This window comes from Numenius arquata, chromosome 2 (assembly GCF_964106895.1).
Source record: "Numenius arquata chromosome 2, bNumArq3.hap1.1, whole genome shotgun sequence".
NCBI classification, from domain to species: Eukaryota; Metazoa; Chordata; class Aves; order Charadriiformes; family Scolopacidae; genus Numenius; species Numenius arquata.
Genome location: NC_133577.1, coordinates 122,629,432 through 122,653,106, shown reverse-complemented (window position 1 = coordinate 122,653,106; position 23,675 = coordinate 122,629,432). Strand labels below are relative to the sequence as shown.

The window sequence follows — 23,675 nt, the reverse complement described above, 5'->3', positions numbered from 1 at the left end:
GTCATGTGGGATACCAGGGACTGAGCCTCTAAAGGGTATTAGAGACACTTCCTGAGCCTCCACGCTGTTTCTAAGCACCTGCAGACCTTGAGGTTTGTACCAGTTCCTCCCCCTCCCTGCCACACACTAACTCCCTTTATCTCTAATGATTCAATCCGAGCCTCCCATTCATCACCTCCAACATTTGGGCAGGTTTCTTCTTTTAAATAGTGCTGGTGCCACGACTCACGGGTAAACATATTAGAAATCAACGCTTGTGAAAAGATAGACTGCTAAAACTTGTTATTCGGGTACTGAGATAAAAGTTAGACACTAAAAAATACCACAGGCCAGATCTTTAGCTGATAATAAATGAGAATATCCCCAGTGCAGCCAAGGAAGATCTACTGGTTTCTACTCACTGCAGTGCTCAGCTCATTTCATTAATATGCTTCATTTCTTCAATGGCTGTTTTATGTATAAATCTGCCCTTCAACATCAATTTATGGCATTCACTGTTATTTATTCCCTTAGACTATTTATTTCCTCTACATCAAACAACCACTATGCATTTTTAATTGTTATTTTCCCAGTATGACAAATACAAAGAAGGAAAATGCCAAAAAATGTGGAGGAGACCATCTTCATGGGCAGCTGATGTAGTCGTCTCTCGAGCAATGTCTTGACCCTGTTGGCCTGGATCAAAATACTTGACAGAACCACAGGAATGAGAGAACAGAGCAGCTGAGCTTAAAATATGAAGGGCTCCACCACCACGCAGCCACCACACCACCAAGTAGCTGAGATGTCCAGGACACCCAGCAGAGTTAATGCTGTGAGGATACAGCCCCTTAGTCTGTTCCTACCTCTTTCCCCCATTCCATAAAATCACAACTGTTAGTCTGCAACCCATACAAACTTTGTGATTTGTTCCTGGTAATGGGGCTGAACCTAACCCCCTTTACACTAACATTCCTGAACCGTGAATTGCTTGTCCCAAAAGGCATTCAGTGTTGCTTGCAATTAACACAACTGATTGCTCAAAGCCGGCACCTGATGTGGCTCGTAGCCAGCTGGAAACATAATTGGCTCCTTAGATGGAGAAACATCCACTTCAGAGTGGAGTTTGTGATGACGGGATTATTAGTTCAAAGTAAGCCAGGTATGTGAGTACCTGGTCTATACATTAAAATCTCGACTAGCACTAGACACAGGTGAATTAAATTGCAGACTCAAAGCCTCCTTTTCTCTCTGTCTCCATAACTTCCCCATCTCTTTGTTCATGAAATTGTGTAAATTCCAGTCTGAGTGCTTGTAAGGCTAAGTAATTGCTTTTGTTCTTTGGGTTATTTAATTACAAATCTCAGTAGATGACAGGTCCTCTGCACTAAAGGAAGACATCACATTTGCACAGTTACAGAATCCCAACACAAATGTGTGTGGCAAATCAGTGACTGCAGATTTATTCATGCCCTCTGGGACCTGCACTGCCTTTTCAGCTTAGCATGCAATATGATTTAAATTACAGCTTGTGCAGAGCTGTGCCTTGGGATTACACTCCATGTTTCCAACTGTTTATAGTTCAGTGAGCTTTAACCTCTGTGATTCTGAAAATTAAATAATGTCACGGCTGATATCAAACTGATGGCTGGTACTAGGTTGCTAAATACTGTCTTGTATTAAAAGCCTATTTTTACAACAAAGCAGAAAAATCAATGTATTTAAAACACTGATAACACATTCAGGTAGTTGAAGAGCACAATTCAAAAGTCACACTAGCAAAGAATTCCAAAACTAATATTAAGCTCCATTCTTGAGGATATCTCCCAACTTCTGTATTGAGCAGAGTTACGGCTGTTGACTGTACTAGAGCAGGACTGGGCCTAACGCAATACTTTGTGATTAGGCAGGCACACAGAGCATGTAAGATCAAGAAATGTAGATAGAGTATCTGTTGTAGTTAAATTAATATTTGTCAATTCCTTGCAGACTTTATAGTTTCATTATTTCTGATATCATACCAAATCAAGGCCTTTTGTGCTGTAACTGTAGAACATCTTAATATCTTTGTACCTTTAAACAGAGTAGGAGAGAAAACACTTAGTTACAAAACTGTACATTTAATATGGCATGTAATTTCCCAGCAGATCAGTTTTCATCCTTTTCAGGATTTTAATTGATACAAAATCTTTTAGTGATTTTCCTTCATTTAGTTCGGAAAACCCATGTTTCCAGGATAGATACTGTTCCAGTCCCACTTGAGCCACTTCACTGGGTTGCCCCCCAGGTTCCACCAGGCAACACCTGCAAAACAAAAGGGTGAAACAGATGTCACCACCCGCATCATTTAGCCCGGAGAGCCTTATTCACGACTGTGTTGTAAGGAAGAGAGAACAGGAAGAGGACAAATGTGAGAGACAAATGGATGTTTTTTTTTCACTTGTAAAAGTAGCATGTTTGACTAAATAATAGAGAAAATAAACAAAGAAGCCCCAAATACCTTATTCACAGAATGACAGTTCTCAGATATGATGGACAGATGAAAAAAAAAAAAAAAAAGCTAGACAAATGGTTTCTCATTTATGTTTTCACAGTGCAATAGATCCTGAGCTTCCAATTTTGCTGCATTGCCAAAGTGGCACTAATTTTTCCCCTTGATCTTTGAAGCATCCAATGTTACTTATCTCAAACTTCAATTCCTAGCTTTTAAGTTGCAAAGTGGTGTCTAAAGTATCCCATCCCTTGCTATTCCTTTGGATTCCATGGACTTGTATCAATCTATCCTTGTGGAATAGCTTTCTAAACATGTAGATAGGTGCTTTTACATACCATACAGTAAAAAAGACGTGGTAAAGTTAATGGTAACATTTCAGATACGTGTAGGTACACAGCATTCACCAGCTAATAGCTGATAATCAGAAGCAATGAATGCCTCAGATGATGTGATAGTCTACAGATGAACGGCTATATTATTGAAATGTTGTAACATTGCTTTTAAGAATCTCAATCTCAGTCGAAGCAGTGTTATCTGAATGTTTCCATATCCGAAAAGTAACCCACTGAAACTGAGCTCCCAGCTGACATGCCTTTTTTAGCTCTTTTTCCTTCTGTTCTCAGGTCCATATCACTGGTGTCATGTGTTAGGAAGGTGATACGTCTTGTAGTGTTATCAGGGAAAATTACCTCTTTCAAAGACAAGGGTTAAATTGTAAACCTTTGAGAGCACCATCTCTTGTACAACATCCAGCAGAATTTGATGCTCCTGAGCACTTAGGGCTGCCACAAGTAAAGTGGCAGCTTTACTAATTAAATGAAAACAACATAGTTCCCTTTCTGGTTTACCTTTTGAAGTGATAGGCTGGCCTGTGTTTTTGTTAGATTCCTGGATTATGGAAAAGAGTGTTTTTAACATATGTTTATATATAAAAAAATCATTTCCTTTTGGTAGGTTTGGAAAGATTTCTGTTCAGGTAAGTGCAGCAAGATTTGTAGGAAGATTTTATTAGATGAGTTGGTATAAGAAGAAACCAGATAACCTTTCAGGGACAGGGCTTTTCTACTGATGATCACTCAGAAATACAGAAGAAAAGTTTTTTGAAAGACTGGATTACATATTTTTCCCGTTCACTCCACAGCTCTTATGAAATATTTGAAAGCATTCAGTGACGATACATTATCTGTGAATATGGCCATATATCAGAGGATTGTTGTTTATTGATTCTTTTACTGCCATTTGAGCAAAATTCAATACCCTTATAAATAGCAAAAAGTGTTCCACCGATGTCAGTGAGATTAATCATATTTCCTAGGCTCTATGATAACATTTGACACACAGTAAAATTTGACAGTCACAGGGCACAGCTCTCTTTACTTACTTACCCACCCCTTTGGTCTCTGTTTCCTATTCTTCTGTTTCTCTGAAGGAAATTCCACTAAAGGCAGAAAAAGCTCCATGAGAGGGAAAGGTGCAAAACCTTCCTATGAGATATTTTACATGGACTAGTGAGTCATCAGCCTTTTTCACGAGATTGTGTAAATGGGTTGTCATTATTAATACTCAGTTCTGCTCCATATTTGACATACTTCCAGTGGGTTTTTTTTGCCAGACCTGTCAGTGGAAAGAATTCTTTAAAAAATGATCCATATATTTTTTACTACATTTCATACTTTTATTAATTTTTAAATACTTGGCACTAAACTTTCTGCTAATTCCTGTCCCTGCTGTTTATGTACCACAAGTGTGTGTGCTGCAAATTCTTCCCTCACTACTTTTTAAAAATGCTAAAATTTTGAGTCTGATACAATGTTACTCTAAGAGGGTTTTAATTCTTAAAAGTCACAGTAATTACATCAAATATTTCTGAAATGCTGCCAGTGAATGAAAAAAAAAAGGAGGATTTCTTTGTACAGAATAAAAGTATATACCGATTAAACAGTCTGAGAACAACTTTCTGACAGAGCAGTGCAAAAGGTAATGTTGCAAGATTTTTCTATCTCAAGCAAATCCATGGTTTTCATCACACCTGTGCTATTAAATACTTTCTCTTTTCTTTTTTTTTTTTTTTTTTTTTTCTGAGCAGACCTAAGTTTCACATCCTCAATAAACTAGTACATTATTTCAGTTGGGTACAAATCCTGTTAATACCTTATGTTGACTGAAGCTAAATTAAGTTGGAATCACATATTATGCTCACATGACTACTGAAAGAGATTGTCATAACTGATGCTATCACACTGAATACCTCAGGTTGTGCTGAGGGGTTTTGCTTCCGCTTACAGATGCCTTACTGCATTTTATATTGCTGTGCTACACTGACAGATCAGTTAAAACCAGTCATTCACCCAGCCCTTTTTTCAGTCTTTGCTGCCATCCCTCATTAATCTTACTTTAATGGATTTTGTGTCGAGTTGCTTTACACTAGCTGTAAAAGTTAATTATAACAACAAAATCTTTTTCATAGTTTGACAAAATGACCCTAGTTTTGTGGCCAAATCTAAAGGATTTAACAAAGAAATTTAATTACAGGAGATTGGATAGGTTAGGAAATTGCTACAGGAGCGTTTTCTGCTGGATCACTCCTTGGGAACTGGCTTGGGCTGATGATCATTTCCCAATGAATGAACACCCCTCACTGAGACTTGAGATGATGGCAGAGTCCTGTCCAGTTTCTTGACATGATGTTGTGGAGGAGATTGTTTTTACAGCTACATAACCCCTCTCACACATTTCAAATTGAACCTGGCAGGACAAAATTTGGCAATTTTCTTCCTGTTTTCAAAATAGATGATTTTTGACACAAAGGCCATATTTGTTCACATCATAGGCAGAAAAAAGTAATATATGTGTGTACAAATGCTTCTGCTGGAGACAGGGTTGTGCACTGTATGGAGCTCACAGAGAAATCTTAGGTCTCAGGAAATATAGGTCTCAGGAGACATGGAGGCTGAAGACGTACTTGTCAAACCACTGTTGCTCAGTTTTGGGTTTCGTGCTTTTGCCAGTCATGCTGCTGAAGGCTGTCCCACTTTTCCTACAGTGAAATGTGTTTTCCTTGTTAGTCCCCAGCTATTCCTCACACTCAGCCAGTGACTTGTCTCCTGCAACATGCTGTGTCAAGAGTTTGGCTGATGGTGTTGCTGCAGCATGTTCTGCTCTCTCTGCCTTCAGGACATTCTTTTGTACCCTCTAATTTCCAAGTTGCAAAGAGGAAGAATATTCCACCAAGACATAATCATGCCTCTCTCAGCATTCTGGAAGGCCTGAGAAAATCAAGTTAGTGGAGAGGAACAGGTTTGCTTTCTGAGTTTTGGGTCATCTACCGTAAACTGCTTGGGCATCTCCAGGGACTTGTGCTCCACCTGTGAATCTTCAGAGCTTATGCAGGCCCAAAGCGTGACTCTGATTGCTGAAAGTGTGTAACACCCCAAATCAGAAACTTCTTTTGTCTTCCATGCTTCACTTCCTCCCCTAATACATCACTTTTTAACATAAAGACTGTAGTATTTAGTTTTTGTCACTCATCCGGAGAGCAAAAGATGTAGGTTACACAGTTAAGACACAGGCTTTCCAGTGTTTTTATTTCCAAGCATCAATGTCAAAAACTTCAGATAAATGACAGAGAGAAAGAAACAGACTCTTAGCTGGAACTCCCATTAGCTTTTTCTGCAGAGAGGTTAAGAAATACAGAAAATTGAGATTAAAGTATTTCTAAGTGGAGACAATATGCTGCAAGCCTTACTTTCTGTTCTATGAAGGACACTAGTTTTCTCAGTTGCCCAATTATTCTTTCTGAAGGACAAATAAATCAGTTCAAAATTAATTGTGTTGATAGATATACAACACCTTAAAACATAGTCAGCAATGGAAAAGAGGTGTTAATTTTGGTTGTTGTTCTGTAAAGAGATAATAATCACCTCTTTTAAATTAAATAGGGTGGGTAGATCATAAGCATTGTTTTGTGAGAAATCTAATTTACGTTGAGAATTAAGCTATAATTTTACTGAACTTTTGTATTCACTTTTCTTCACCGTATAATTAGTCCTTACAGGGAATCAAAACTATTGTTGTCTCTTTAGAACAAAGGCGTCAGAAACTGATAATTGCATCAGAGATCAACATTTTCTTCTTTCTCCTTCCTGCGTGAGCTAAAATGTTACTCCCAAGACATATTCATACCGAATCATGCCCCTAAAGCAGCGGAGGAGAAAGAGATCTGGGGGCAGCGGCGCTGCCTGGAGATTTAAGCCTTGGCTGGTACTCGGAGGCTCATTTACACTGCTTTAGAGGTGTTAAGTACCGCAAATTAAGGTTGTGCTCCCCTTAAGGACATTTGATCCCGTAGCCCTGGGGAGGTGGCCGGGTGCAGTGAGGCGCTGCAGCCTCTGCCGGTCCCCTCGGTCCGGTTCCCTTCCAGTCCCCCGGCCGGTCCCCCCGGCCGCCCCGCGGGGAAGCGCCGTTTCCAGCCTCTTCGGGCGAGAGGTTGCTGCTCTCGCCTTTCCTCCCTCCGGCCTGCCCGGCCGCTCTTCCAGGAAACCAGGCTCTTCTGGAGGTTCACCCAGCAGCTCAATCACCTTCTTCACTTCTTATTGCTCTCCAGTCACCGTCCAGCTTGTATACCTTAGTATATGGGTAACCAAGGGGTAATGGTTTTAAATTGGAAGAGGGGAGATTTAGATTAGATATTAGGAGGAAATTCTTTACTGTGAGGGTGGTGAAGCACTGGAACAGGTTGCCCAGGGAAGCTGTGGATGCCCCGTCCCTGGAAGTGTTTAAGGCCAGGCTGGATAGGGCTTTGACCAACCTGCTCTAGTGGGAGGTGTTGGAACTCACCATGGCAGGGGGGTTGGAACTCAATGATCTTTAAGGTCCCTTCCAACTGTAACCATTCTATGATTCTATGATATTATTAGCGCTCCAAACTACACTTGCCCTTCTTTGCCTTTACCCCAACTATAAATCTGCAATTCCTTAAAAAAACTTCCACTGAATTCAGATTTAATGTCTCACTCAACCAGAATGATCTGTAGATAACACTCAAGGTCAAAACACTGAAAAGCCACAACGACTAGGTTCCTCTTGCTGTATATGTAAAAGTAGCACTGCGATGTGGAGTAGTTTACACGTGTAAAAGCTTTGTGCATCTTTTTTTTTTTTTTTTTTTTATGTGTGTCTTCTTGTTGCATCCATGTATTGAAATGATGTGAGTGGTATGTTAATATTATTTTTAATGCCTTTCATCCTTGAAGATCTGTAATGTCTTTCTGTCACAAAAAAATTCCCACAAGTCAACACTGAAACAGCCAGATTCTGCAGAGAGATTTTCTTAATTCTGAAAAGAGTTTTGAATCAGAAAAAAAAAAAAAAAGGAATATGTATGCAATTGAAATTACAAGAAGCCTTAACTAAACCTTAACCCTTAACTAAACCTTAAACCCTTATTATAATCTGTCACCAAAATTTCTTTTACTACTCTTTGAAAAATTGAAGAAAATGGGATATGACTTCTAAGAAGGAAAAACTGTCATAACTAACACAGTATTTTAAGATCGTCATTCCTCAGCGTCAGTCTGGCTTGACTCAAAGACAAACTGCTTGATAAATATCACCAGTCTATAAAACTCTTTCTGATGAGAATTTCCATTGCAACATCAATGAGTGACCTTGTGACAGCTGCTAACATCTCAATCATGCGCAGTCTGCATGCCACACATCCACTTCCACCTACCCATGGGTTTGAAAACAGCATATTTAAATCACATTTCTACTCTGTGGTCTGTCCCTGGGACTACCTTCCACGTCAGCATCTAACAATAAGTTGCCACAAACCCCTCATATTACTTCCATAATAGCCACAAGTTATCCCTTGTGCAAAGAGCATTCCCACCTTGAGGATGTGGTCTGATGCCACCCGTGTTGTTGAGGGGCTTCACTGCAAACGGTGAATCCACAAGAGCTCAGCTGTGTTGGCCTGAGTCATCAGCAATAAAAGGGAAAGTTGAAGAATTAAAATGAAGTGACTTTGGAAGAACACCACTAAAAGCTTTGGTGTTTTGTAAACTACACTCAAATGTGTAAAACCACAAACCAACTTAGCTCTCTCATCACCATATATTAAAAGCTTTGTCCTCCAGTGACCTTGATGAGCGTGCCCATGGTGGATGGCTCTGTTGTACACATTTGTGGCTGGTGCTGCAACTCCTCCTCTCTGTGGGTAGCAGAGCTCACTGTGATTGCAAGTTCAGATTTTCTGAGGACAGTGGTTGGCTCTCTGTGCTGGGTCTCAGTGGATGGGCACTGTAGGTAGTTATGAAGTCCTGAGTAGCTGTCTATTTTTGTTGTTGTTAAATTTTTAATTTCAGCTTCCCGAGTCTTGTTCCTCTCCTCAGGGCCCTAGTCACTCCCCAGTACTTTTCATTAAATTATAGCAATTGCAGTTTTACTGAGCGTAAAATTTCCCTAGTTTCCTAGAATTTTCTTACTGTGAACTGATAAATTAGTCATTTTGACCATAAATATACAATAATAGGGGCATCCAGTTCAAACTCTTTACAAAACATTTCCTGAGAGAACTGCCCTTTGGCTCCTGTCAAGTGATGAAGAGATGACCCCAGCTTCTGTTTCCCCAGCTTACTCAATCTTGACAGCTAAAGGTAATTTCTGTGCCTTCAAGTTTATAGATCTTCATTAAAATGCTAATACAATTCAGTTAGAAATCCAATTTCTGAGTTTTATTATTTCTTGCAATTGGGGGGTGTAGGGGGTGTGTGTGTGTGTATGGCTAAAGAGTAACATTTGTAAAAGAACAAATGTAGATCGATTTTCCTTAGCTTTTTTGCAACCTGAAGTGCTGAGACAAGCAAAACATGTTTCCATTACTTAACTAAGCAAACAATGGCATATAAATCATAAAGGCAGCTGGACCAAGGTGTCGTTTCCATAAAGAGCCAGATTTCTCATGAAGGACAGTTTAATGGGCTGCTGCCAGTGAAACGTCTGCAGAGCTGGTAATGGCAGGAGGGCATGCAAAAAGTGGCGCTAGAAAGGTGTCGTGTGGAAGCTGAGAAATAGCCTCACAGCCAAGACAGCTAGAAAAAGGAGACTGAAAAAGGTGTGTGCTTTAATAATCTGCTTCTTGAGACTGATTGTTTTCAATAAAAATCTACGTTTTTATTTTTAGATTGTTCACGTTGGCTGCAAGATCAGAGAAAGGTTTTTTAGCTGTAATTTTATTTTGATCATATTTATGCTGTGGCTTTGTTTCTCCTTTGATCATGCTTAAACATGTTTCAGACATATTTGTTTGATGTATGCTGTTTTTTACAGCACTTTTCCACATTGTCTGCTTGTGTTTTTTTTAAAGCAATGAATCATTGCAAAATATTTCTTAAATTCATTTTCCCAAAACATGCTTTCTGGACTTTTAGCCAATGGGAGACTGGTTTTAAACAAGAAAGTGTTGAACTGTTGTAACAGCATTTTTGAGCGCTTCACAGATTGGAGACAGTTTTAGGGTCACAGAATACCCAATATTTCATACACAGAAATTTGAAGTCATCCTATCTGTCCACAATAGCTGCAGTGCACTGACTTTTACAATTGGATCAAAGTCCGACTTTCCATTCAGTAAAACTTGCGTGAAGTTCATTCCAGCGCTGTTTTTGTATCTGTGTTGAATGTATGAAATAGGTCAACCCTGACTGAATTATTTTACGCTTCCCATGGGGACCGCTTGATACTGAACCTGTTTAATTTTGCAGGGTGAGGCAGGGCAGTCTCAATACTTGGAACATACACATTCATGGATGACATTCTTTCTTCTACTGCATGGGTGAACAATTAGGAGAGTCAAGGAGAAGTCCCTCATCTGTGGACAACGTCTCCCTTCCCTTCCTCAAAGAAAAGCAGTACAAAAATGCTAGGTAGTCCATAGAGAGGGCTGTGTTGCGTGACTGCCGGCCATCTGGCTGATTGAGTCATCATGACCCTAAACAGCAGTTGCAAACATGGTCTGAAGCCCTAGAGTTAAATGCAAGTGTGCATCAAGCCTCGGGCAAGTCAAACAGCTCCTCCGCTAATGAAACAGTAAAGAACACACTACAGATCACTAGTTCACACCACCCACTTCTTAGCTTTATAACCTACAAAATTATCAACCACATTTCTCTCCCTCTCTCCACACGTATAATCATGATGTTGCTTTTATGATCATTATATTCATTCTGAACAAAAATGAATCTATTTTTATATGCAACAGAACACATGTAGCCTGTTCTTCCTTTATCTGTTTCATTGCATAGACATAGATGTGTTATATGAAAGAGGGTAAAAAAACCAAACACCACCAGGTAACAAGAGTGAGGACCCTATAACATGAAGAACCACTCTTTTATTGACTAAAACTGAATTTCACTGAATTTCACTGAATTTTTAGAGTTGGAAAGGACCATAAAGATCATATAGTCTAACTCCCCTGCCGAAGCAGGATTGCCCAGAGCATGTCAGAGCATGTTACTCAGGACTGCATCCAGGCGGGTCTTGAAAATCTCCAGAGAAGGGGACTCCACAACCTCCCTGGGCAGCCTGTTCCAGTGCTCTGTCACCCTCACCATAAAGAAGTTTCTTCTCATATTTGAGTGGAACCTCCTATGTTCCAGCTTGTGCCCGTTGCCCCTCGTCCTCTCACTGGCAACCACTGAAAAGAGTCTGGCTCCCTCCTCCTTCAACCCACCCTTTAGATACTTATAAGCATTGATAAGGTCTCCCCTCAGCCTTCTCTTCTCCAGGCTAAAGAGTCCCAGCTCTCTCAGCCTTTCTTCATAAGGGAGACGCTCCAATCCTTGAATCATCCTCGTTGCCCTTCGCTGGACTCTTTCCAGTAGTTCCCTATCCCTCTTGAATTGGGGAGCCCAGAACTGGATGCAATACTCCAGTTGTGGCCTCACCAGTGCAGAGTAGAGGGGGAGAATGACTTCCCTCGACCTACTAGCCACACTCTTCCCTATGCAGCCCAGGATTCCATTGCCTTCCTGGCCACAAGAGCACATTGCTTGCTCATTGTCATTTTTCTGTCTACCAGGACCCCCAGATCTTTCTCTTCAGAACTTGACTCCAGCAGGCCCACACCTAACCTGTATTGATGCCTAACATTCTTCTTCCCCAGGTGCAGGACCCTACACTTTTCCCTGTTGAACCTCATGAGGTTCTCCAGCCTGTCCAGGTCTTGCTGGATGGCAGCATGGCCCTCCGGGGTGTCAGCCACCCAGTTTGGTATCATCAGCAAACTTGCTGAGGATACACTCGGTCCCCTCGTCCAGGTCGCTGCTGAATATGTTGAACAGGACTGGACCAAGTATTGACCCCTGGGGGACACCACTGGTTACAGGCCTCCAGCTTGAACCTGCTCCATTAATCATTACCCTTTGGGTCCTGTCACACAGCCAGTTCTCAATCCACCTCACTGTCCCCTCATCCAGCCCACACTTCCTTAGTTTCCCAATGAGGATGCTATGGGAGACTGTGTCAAAAGCCTTGCTGAAGTCAAGGTAGATGACATCTGCTGCCCTCCTGTCATCCAACCAACCAGTTATAGCATCGTAGAAAGCTATCAGATTGGTCAAACATGATTTACCCTTGGTAAACCCATGTTGCCCACTTCCAATAACCCCCTGCTCTTCAACTTGTTTGGAGATGACATCTAGAATGAGTCTCTCCATTACCTTCCCAGGGATGGAGGTGAGACTAACTGGTCTGTAGTTCCCAGGGTCCTCCTTCTTGCCCTTTTTGAAGACTGGAATGATGTTGGCCTTCCTCCAGTCTTCAGGCACCTCTCCTGTTCTCCATGTCGATTTAACCAGATGGTGAAATAGCCTGAGGTTTGCTCAGTAAGAAACACCAGTGTTATTCAACAAAAACTCTTCCATGATGTACAATGAGTGTCTTCTAATATGGGGCTTTGTGGCCGCTTTGTTTTCAGGGGTGTAGTTAGGATTATTAATAACTAAACAAAAATCTGAATTAATCCCAGATGAGCATGGGTAAGAAATGTATACAAAGCATATTCACATGCACTCTGGCTATAATGTTAATTATATATGCCTTCCTCACAACCTCCCCCCCTCCTCTGCTACCATTCTGACAGAATTCTTTAAAACACATATTTTCTGTTTCTTAAACTATTTTTCTATCATTCTTTTATCACTCCCGCTTTAGTACTGAACTCTCTTACTGTTTCTAGGTTCACTTGCAAAATTGTGAAAGGCAAAGAAAAGAATAACAATATGCGAACCGAGGGCAAGTTTATATAACCCGTACTATATCAGCAATATTATTGACACAAATGGGACTCCCCACAGTATCTTCATAGGCCAAATGTAAAGTTAGATTTTTGATGCCTGATAATATAGTGATTTATTTTAGAATTTGATATCTTGTGATTTACAAAACCCATTGCACTAGAAACAAATCATTCAACCATTTGGGAATGTATTTAGGTTTTGGTTGGATGATTTTTTTTTTACCCTTTTCATTAAGACATTAAAATTGTAAAACCAGCATATTCAGCCAAGAGATTCTGCAGATCCAGTAGCCCAGAAAAGTGTCTACTAATGGGTATCCTCTTTCTCTGATGTATCCTTCCACAAGCTGTGATGCTGAAATTTTCAAGCTGTAGCCTTGCGTTTCTTGTGATACAAGTTGCATTCAGAGTCATGGTAGATCATATATAAAATAATAGATATTTACCTTGGTACAATATAGTCTAGATATTTATCTTAGGCCTTGTGTTAGTGTAACTTGAAGGCTATTAAATGCATGCTAGAAAGAAAGGAAGTGAATTTAGTGGCTTAAGTTACTGGGGCTTGGGGTGGAGAGCTTAAGCTGCTTACTGAATTTTGACATTTTCAAATGTGTAAAAAGATTTATTTTAATAAACAATTGGTAATAGACACAGTTACACAGAGTTCTGTTCTGTGTTGTTCAACATGTTCATAAATAACCTGAAAAAGAGGTTGAGCAGCAGGATGAGAAATTTTTTCACACAATACTAAGTTATTCAGCATAGTGAGACAAAGGAATACTGTGAAGAATTACAAAAGGATCTTATGCAACTGGGTGGCTAAGCAATCAAATGACAAATTAAATTATTCTTGATGAATGATGTAGTGATAAATCATGGGGAAAACCATGAGGAAAACATGCCTATCTTCACATATAAAATGATGGGCTGTGGACTGAGCATTACCAATGAAGAGTGAGGTTCTGGGGTTATAGCACATAAAGTTCCATGAAAATTTCAGATTACTGCTTAGGAACTGTCACATCCATATTAAAAGTTAGGAATTAATAGAAAAAGAACAGAGAATTCAACGAAGAGCATTGGTATAGCCCTTGTATAAGAGCACAACTCATCCACATCTTGAACACTGTGGGTATTTCCAATACAGGAATTGAGAGGCACCAAATTAAGTTAGTAAGATCGATGTTGAAAACACAATATCAGAAGCAGGTTTTAGTTGAGTAGGCTGTGTACACGCAGAACAAATTCCGAAAGGACACTATGAATACTGGAAATTTGCATGGGTTCAAGAAGAGTCTAGACAGATAGCTGGATGAAAAATCTATTGAGAGTTACTGAGCACATAGAAAGCAACTAAACTCAGGGAATCAGCTACACTGAAAATAGTTGGAGGAAGAGAGATTATTCTGGGAGAGTATTATTTGTACTTAGCATATTCTTTCTTTGTCCCAGATGATTACTTCTGGACAATGTTGGAGTCTGTGTATATTGATCTAAGTAAACCTTGGTCTAAGCTAGTATGGTCATTCTCATCTACTGTGTATATATACACACACACATACTCACATACAGAGTACACAAGAATATATATATGCCTATACATATATATATACACACTGAGTACATGAGAATATATTTATACACACAGACACAAAATTATGCAGTATGTGCTTATATAATAAACACATCTAAACACGTACATGCATATATATATAAAAATACATTGAAATATGTTGCTTACAAACACTGCCATCCTTAATAAGGTCATAGGTTTCACAGGACAGCTAGTGCAAACTGGCAAAACAAAGTACAATTCATTATTTCCATGACTATGTAGCAATAAACATACACTGAAAAGATGTTAATGCATGACACTAAAATAGCTTATAATTTCACATAAGAACAGGATTCTTTGAGCAGTTAAATATAGTTTGCAGTTAATTATCCCAGCAGGATGTAAAACGGTTATAAAACAGACTGGTAAATCTGTTGGATATGCCTTCTTTTTCCAAATATAGTGAAAGATACCAGATGAAGTATCTCTGTAAAATACAGTGATGAACCAGATTCACCACTGGTATGAATTTACTCTTATGATTTCTATAAACTTCTCTCCCAAAACTTTCCACCATTTTTTTTTATGTAACCAATCAGTATGCCTGCATTTTATGTATTTTCATTTTTTGGTGTATCCTCTTTATCACCAAATAATGTTGTCACTCTAATTGTCAAGGAATAAAGGTTTTCTATTTAAAAAAAAAAAAAAAAACGAAAAAGAAAAAAAAGCAAGGCACAGTATTTCAACAACTTGAATAGAAACTCAAAAATCATAGAATCATAGAATCATAGAATGGTTAGAGTTGGAAGAGACCTTAAAGATCATCAAGTTCCAACCCCCCTGCCATGGGCAGGGACACCTCCACTAGAGCAGGTTGCTCAAAGCCCCATCCAGCCTGGCCTTAAACACTTCCAGGGATGGGCCAACCACAGCTTCCCTGGGCAACCTGTTCCAGTGCTTCACCACCCTCACAGTAAAGAATTTCCTCCTAATATCTAATCTAAATCTTCCCTCTTCCAATTTAAAACCATTACCCCTTGTCCTGTCACTACATTTCCTGAAAAAGAGTCCCTCTCCGGCTCTCCTGTAGGCTCCCTTCAGATATTGGAAGGCTGCTATGAGGTCTCCCCGGAGTCTTCTCTTCTCCAGGCTGAACAACCCCAGCTCTCTCAGCCTGTCTTCATAGGGGAGGTGCTCCATCCCTCTGATCATTTTCATGGCCCTCCGCTGGACCCGTTCCAACAGGTCCATGTTCTTTCTATGTTGAGGACTCCAAAGCTGGACACAGTATTCCAGGTGGGCTCTTATGAGTGCAGAGGGGCAGAATCACCTCCCGTGACCTGCTGGTCACACTTCTCTTGATGCAGCCCAGGATGCGGTTGGCTTTCTGGGCTGCCAGTGCACATTGCTGGCCATGTGGAGCTTCTCATCCACCAACACCCCCAAGTCCTTCTCCTCAGGGCTGCTTTCTAGCCATTCTCCACCCTTCTCTTCTGAAAATGAGACAAAAATGCTGGGGTTTAGAGTATCATAGTGTGGAAGTAGACAATATTAATAAAAACTGTATTTTTTCATTAACTCTTTTTTTTTTTTTTTGACAGTAACACATTAATAGTTTTCTAGATGTAAAATACTTTCTTTATATATTCTTCATTATTGCTAAAATTAGGAACATTACATTTGTCTCAATGATTCCCTCCTTTTATGTGCAACACCTACAGAAAGATTATTGACCAACAGTCAAAACATACAAAGAAATAAGAAAAATGTCAGTAATAAATGCATGGAATTAGGAAGCAATGCAGTAATGTTGTACAACCATTTGTAAAGAGATTTCATGAATGTTTAATTGCTTAAATAATAAACTTAAGGTATGTTCATTAAATATCTGTAGCAAACACCTCTATGTGTTAAAGATGAGAGGGATGTAAATACCTGTCACATGCTAATAGGTGATGTTCTACCTAACGTACTTATGTTTGCTATTAGATGCAGAGATCAATTAGTGGGAAGCAAAATCACAATTCATTTATATAAGTAAAGCAAGTGATTCAGTTCGTGGAATGGTAACATGCACAATGGCATTTTCTTCTCAGATCCTAGATTTATTAGTGCTCACCTGATACCAGAGAGTGACAATCCAGAAGATGACAAAATCTATTTCTTCTTCCGTGAAAATGCAATTGATGGAGAGCACACTGGAAAAGCCACTCATGCCCGAATAGGGCAGATCTGCAAGGTAAAACGATGACTTCTTTGTGTGAGATTGAATACTCTTGCAAGATGCTTTGTGAGTGATTTTAGAAACTGCATTTTCTTGCCTGTAAACTATTCAGTATGAACACTGACATTGTACCGAAGCAGAGATCATCCCAAGTGAAAAATAATTGGGGGTTAACACACCCAAAGGTGTACTATTCAGTTCTTCTCTGTTTGGGGAAGCTTCACAAACTACAACGTTTTATTTAAAAAGTCATAGGCATCTTCTGAGGTTTAGAATGTGTCTGCAAAAGAGAGACTCTTTTACAGGAAATGTGATACTTCCAGGTAGGCTAAAAACATTTGAAGAATTTACTTTTTAAAGGAATGTTAATACCTTTCCATTCCCACTTTAGTGAAAATCTTTAAAACAGAGGCAAAGGAAGAATTAATGAAACAGTTGTTTAAGCTTAGCTGTAGAAATGGGCAACAATTCAGAAGACTCTTAATGACTGCAGATTGAATCATTCATCCACACTGATAAACATCCGTGTATTTTTCTGACAGACTTTTAAAAATATTTCTACAAATAGAATAATATTCATAAATGTTGTAGCTTTGGCAACTCTGATGTTGACAGTAAAATTTCATGTTAATCCATAAGCACATTTTCAATTTATCTCCTCAAATCCAGAGGTAACTGCTTGAAAACCAATTACGCCATAAGTATGGATGTTCTGGCATTTTAATCTACTTTTTTTTTCACTTGCAACTTGCATTTCTACTTTGTTGCTACCCACTTACGGATATTAAACGCCTTAAGCTTTACCAGGACATGGCAGCCTGGGAGCTCTGGAGCAAAATATTCTGCCTTCCTGTCATTCTCCAGTATTACACATATATTGCAATATATAAAGAGGTTTGGGTTTTCTTGATTTTATTTTTTAAATGATGTGCTACTGTGATATATGTAACAATACAATGTAAAATAAAAGAAAATCAGAATTAGTGTCTTTGACAACATAAGAATGTTTTCGTATGTAGAAGGTGGATTCTTTGTTTTCTGTAAGTAGCATCTTGTGGTTGGTTACTACATTTTCTCTGTACTCTGTTGATACTTCAATCATAGACTGTTACAAGGTATTAATGCAAAATACTTTTATTATTAGAATGACTTTGGCGGACACAGGAGCCTTGTTAACAAATGGACAACTTTCCTCAAAGCACGCCTGATTTGTTCAGTTCCGGGACCCAATGGCATTGACACACACTTTGATGAACTACGTAAGTGGCAGAAATTGCTTTGAATGCAGAAATGTTTTCAGGTATTATCCATATGAATTTAACTTTGTTTTCTTTTCCATCTCTTGTTATTGTTACAGAGGATGTGTTCCTAATGAACTCAAAAGACCCTAAAAATCCTATAGTCTATGGAGTGTTTACTACTTCCAGGTACAGAATGTATCATTTTACTTGCACGGAAACTTGGGTGGCAGCTTGTTTTAAAGAGGTCTCTTTGTTAAAAATGTTTTTAAGAAACACAAAATTTTCTTAACCTTTGAACTAAGAAGTCAATGGCAGTAAGAAGTAATGAATTAGGTTTCTTCTCTTATGAGTAACGTACATCATCACTCTGGAGCAAGTAATCACAAAGACTATCAGTTTCTTAGGCTGTTCTTGCTGTTGAATTGGGTTTTTATAGTGGGGATCAGAATTTGTAGCCCTTTCCACACAGACCTGGAAAAATAACACAAGCATAAATATAGTTGTTTGGGGGCAGGGTGAAATAGAAAAGCTGCAGTGTGAGAAATTGGCTAGTCAAGGAGGTATTAATAAAAAATATTGCTGAAACCTGGAAAGTTTAACAATCTTTCAAAAGTTCTGTTATTGACTCACATATAACTGTGACTTGAATGTTTTGATTTCATTGTGCTTTCACCGAGAACAAAATTATAATTGTAGCTTGGGCCTGAGGAAGGTTTGCAGTACTGGTTGCGTTGCCACTTTTATCTGCGAAGGACAAAAGTTTTAGTTTCTAAACAGAAAGAATGTTTCTAGTGGTAACCAGGCATAGAAGAGGGAAATTTGCAAGTACTTACTGTCTTCTGTAAGAAATCTCAAGGTAAGAAACAACACTGAAGTTTGTGTGTGTGTTACTTAAATGAGAGTAGAGACTGCTAAAAAAATAGAAAAATGCAAAGTGTAGGAAAGAATTGAATAGTCCTCTAGGGACAGCCATGCTGAAGTTTACTCAAATTGGGGCTTTGGCCTTCTGGGGACAATATGTTTTAAACAGTGGAATAGCAGCCATCTGCTTAGGAAAATGTCTGAGAGATCGTATCAGTTATGCTGAACTTTCACTAGAAGTGAGTTAGGATTGCTCTGAGAGCATGTCAGAGTTTTGATAATCAGCACATGCAATAAATTAGAAAGGAACAAGCTGCTATTCCCATAGCTCTTCCACTTGATTAAACTGACTAATAATTTAAAGAATCTGACTCGATTTCTTCTCCCCTCATTTTTAGTAATATCTTCAAGGGGTCAGCAGTGTGCATGTACAGCATGACTGATGTGAGGAGGGTATTTCTTGGTCCCTATGCCCACCGAGATGGCCCAAACTACCAGTGGGTTCCTTACCAAGGGCGAGTACCATATCCACGGCCAGGAACTGTAAGTAGCCTAAGAAATATAGTAATCTAAAAAGGGAAAACAATGGAAAATATTTTCACACATTGCATGATCCTTGATCTGAGATCCAGGAAAGAAACTGAAAAAGATAATGAAATGGATAGGGTGGCAGAAGGGAATGCTAACAATTCCTCCAGGTCCAAAATGTACTGATTTACTTGTAAAGAATGAAGCTACAATTGCAACTTCATTTGGATTTTGATTTTGGCATTCGTATTAACAACTTCAGCAGAACTTTGAGCAATGGCTGTAGAACTTTGCTTAAAGTCAAATGTTTAATAAATTACTCTGCATTATCCTTTCCTTGGAATTTGTCATTGTTCCAAATATTGGCTGAATCATTCTTAGTGAGAATGAACAGAAAACAGAGCATCTGCCTGGCTGTTAAGAAATGCTCAATTGTTCTCAACATTGAATCTAGTATAGTAAGACAGATATTTCTGCAAAAGATTGACCATAATAATTTCTAACTCCCATTGGTATTTTTTAAAATCTATGCTTTTACCTGTTTCTCTGCTTCTAGTTTATGAATGACTAAAGTATCAGTGTATATAAGACAACTATATTTATAACTCTCAACTGATGTCATCACATAGAAATATTTAACTGCCTTTAAAGTTGCCACTAGTCTAAGAGGATGGGACACTGATGAAAAAATGTTAATTGTATACATTGGGATAGATCCTTAGCTAGCATAAATCATCTTGACCCGTTTAGATTCTGAAATATCATTGCTGAAGATGAAATATATGTGTATGTGTATACACATAAACATATTAATATAAATGTAAATAACATATCCATCTAGAATATTCTTTTGAATGTCTCCTTAAATGTAAGGCTCAAAACAAACCAGGAATAGCTTAGATCCTTTCTGTTAAATCACCAGATTTTCAGGTTTTGTCTGGTATGTTTTGAAATTGTTCATTCAAACCTGATCTTTCAAATTATGTCCAACAGTCAGACAGTATATCTGCTCAGCCTAATGAAAATTACTTCCTAAGCAAAAGAAAACAGGGGCTTCCTGACAGCCGGATTCCTCAGCACTCCTCACTCCCTCACTCTGACTACTAACGGGATTCCTAACTTTTTCCAGTTAAAATACAAGCTCTGAAGCATAGCAGAGGTTTCATTTCTCATTTGATGCTGAACTTGTTTGTTGGTTTTTTTAATTGCTATAGTTAATACTATATGTTAGAGGAGTTTTTTGAAGTTGTATTGTTTTACATCCCCATGGAAAATGTGAATGAGTACATATTTTTGGTATTTCTTATATAATGACATCATCTTCTTTTCCGCCTGACAGACTTAATAAGTTAGTGTTCATTATTCTGTTTACTCATATTCCTCTTTGATTCCAGTATTGATTTAACTTTTCTAAACAAAAATAAACAAAAAAAAATATGTAAAACTACAGATGAAGAATGTTACATGTTTCTATCACAGAAACAGACTGAGATAAAGAACTGGCTGCTGCACCGTGGCTCTGTTACATTCATTGCCAAGCAGAGATTAGACGCAGCTCTATTGAGGTTCTGAATGCACAACTCAAATATTTGCCCTAGGGACTGGCAACATGTGAGCTCTGCTGGTCTCAGAGCCTCTGAGTTATTCCAAGACTTGTCTGAGGGTCTTGAACTGAGGTCCGTGTGGGAGAAGAATAACCTGATCAGATTCCCAAGAACAAGCAAAAAACCAGGGACCTGAATCCAGCCTCTAAGTGACCAAGTGACCTAATTCACCAGATCTGTTGCCAAAGTAGGGAAATACAATTAAGTTACATATACTTTTTTTTTTTCTGGCTACCGTCTCAGAATGGGTTTTACCCTTACAATTTCACTATAACATACTCACACTAAGATTCACAAAGAAAGTCCAAAGGCATTCAGATTTCATTTTAAACATTTTTCTTGCCTAAGGGCGAGAGTGATCCCAAATTATACCATTCTATGTAGCCCCCCAGTCACATCATGTAGTGCAAGAGGCCATGCTACTGTAAATGATGTTAATTAAAGAGTGGCTGAGGCCATCAGTTTCTCCTAGCCCACTACCACTGACTCTAATCCTGGTGTCTACCACTTTGAAAAGGAGTTCCTAAAAACATTCTATTGTATTAATAGGATAAAAATGAATTTTAAAATGAGAGTAATTTCTGGCTGAAAAGAAGCTGCTTTTTTTTTTTTTTCCTAAAGTGATAACATTGCATATATTTTCAATGACTTTGAAGACCTGTTGAGTATAAAGAAGAAAGGTTTTTGAAGTTCCTTTAGATTTCAGACATGTGGCTTCCTTTTCCAAGAAACAGGGAAAAGAAAGGAAGAAAAAATCTGAGCTTCTTATGGTGATTCAGTTCCAGATCTCAGTGCAGTTAAACAGAGCTGAATTATCTGAGGAATTTAGTAGGTGAGGTGCCAGTAAACCTCTTGAGTATCTGGTGACTTGCCCAGTACGAGTAAGGAAAAGGGAAAGTTAATGGTTCTTTTGAAAAGTCAGAAAACTTTGTAAACAATTCTACATCAGATTCACATTTAACAAAGAAGTTGCCAGGATTCTTCCTTTTAGATCTATAGCACTTTTTTTTTTTTTTAAATCTTTTAACTGCATTTCGAAGAGGAGGGAGGATTTTTGTATATGCCTCATGTTGAATGAGATACCTTATCCTGAATTAATATCTGACTTTCTGTGAATTCAGCTACAGAGCTCAAGTATTCTCTGCTTCATGGTACCAAGAGTCTATCTTCAGTTATGACCAAAACAGGTTTTGTTCCCACCAAAATGTAGTTATTGATTTATTCTGCTGGACTCCCTAAAAGGCCGGTTAGGGTATAATCTATTTACCACCTCCTGACTGATCAAACACCCTGACGGAGCGTACTGGGGACCAGCAATTGGAAGTGGATGTTAAAAGCAAGAGTTCTTTGACTCTACTTAAACCAAAGATCAGGCTTATTTCTCCAAACTTTTTCAGGACATTTGTATTCATGCCTACCTTGGCACCTGAAAATTTTCTCTTTCCTTGATATCAGTGGGATCCATCAGGTATGTAAACATAAGTTCAGATGAAGCCCCTTGCCAAATAGCTTGACTTAGACCCACTAATGTCAATAGCAGTCCTGTCATTAACATCAAGGATAATGTCTTTGTTGTGTATCCTGGTTTTGTGACCACAACATAAATAAATGCGACAGGATTTTCGTTCTCAGGACAGCTCAGACTTTATGTGGGCTGAGATTCCTCTATAAGCAATTTGGACTACGGATGGGTTAAATGTCACCTGTTGAGGAGTTATATCTGAAAGAGTTTTATTTCATCTCAGTTAGTTTCCTAAAATGGGGTGAGATTACTGTGAGCCACAGCCTAGTCCAGGTAACACACTTTAGGCTTCAGATGTAAAATCACAAAGTAACTGTAATTTGTTTAGTCTCATAAAAGCAGAGGATCCAAGCAGTAATCTGGCTCTCAAAATTGGGAGTCTCATTTAAACACACAGAATCATGACACTAATTCTAGTTTTATGATTTTTCTGCATAAAATATATCTTGGTCAACATTGCTGCAAGTAAAATCCTTTGTTAGAAAATCAGCCAGAAAGTAAATATTCAAGCAATTTAAACACAGCTGAAATTTATTTACTTAAAATTGAGATGAATATTCATTTACTGTTTTTTTCAGTGTTTGCCCAGCTGCAATTAACAATACTTAGTTCTTGTGTAGTGATTTTTATACTTAAAGCACTTTACATCTATTGTCTAATTAATCATTATCTAATTAATCTGAGTAATTAGTATTGAACTGTAGTTAGAATATTAATCAAGTTGTAAAGCACACTTAAAAATGTAGTGTTGGATTTTAAACACAATCTTTGAGACATACAATGGCTTGGCCAACAATTATAAAAAGCCTATCTTATTTTATCTTTGTAATATTTCTGTATGAGAGAGCAAGAACATATAATAATGAAAAAGCTGAAAAATGTTGACACAATAAAGTAGATAACTAACTTGCTTTCTGCTTAGTCTGCTCCACATACATTAATCAAATGTCCTCCCTCCCTCCCTCCCTCCCTTCCTCCTTTCCACACTATATACTGAAACAGAATGAGGGAATTTGCTTACTAACAAATATGCCAAAAAGGAACAATTTACACTTTATATGTCCATGCTGGAACCGTCCCTTTGCTGAGTAGAACAACTATTCCTTTTGACAACATTGATTTTTTAATTTAATTTCTGATGAATTATTAATAATTTGGATCAAGGTGATAACAAAGACAATTGATTTCTTCTGCTGAGCATCCTGCAAGGTCTGGATTCTTGGTTAATAAGATGTTGTCCTCTAGGTTTTTAATTTAGTTGGAAGATATTCTATACGTGGATATAAAGGGCAAATTATCTAGGGCATTTTAACACCAGATGTTTATATTTCAGGTTCAAGTGCTGCAAACATAATAATTGTCCA

At 38.5% G+C, this 23,675-nt stretch overlaps 1 protein-coding gene across 2 annotated transcripts in view; it reads left to right on the top strand.

Moving 5' to 3' along the window:
• The window catches only part of SEMA3A (semaphorin 3A), a 169,330-nt gene that overhangs the window by 117,920 nt on the left and 27,735 nt on the right, over nt 1–23,675 (top strand). For both annotated transcript variants that reach the window (XM_074168230.1, XM_074168229.1), the window contains 4 exons: nt 16,428–16,570; nt 17,700–17,814; nt 17,913–17,982; nt 19,056–19,200. In XM_074168230.1, coding sequence (XP_074024331.1) covers nt 16,428–16,570; nt 17,700–17,814; nt 17,913–17,982; nt 19,056–19,200 — 473 coding nt within the window. The remainder of the gene's footprint in view (nt 1–16,427; nt 16,571–17,699; nt 17,815–17,912; nt 17,983–19,055; nt 19,201–23,675) is intronic.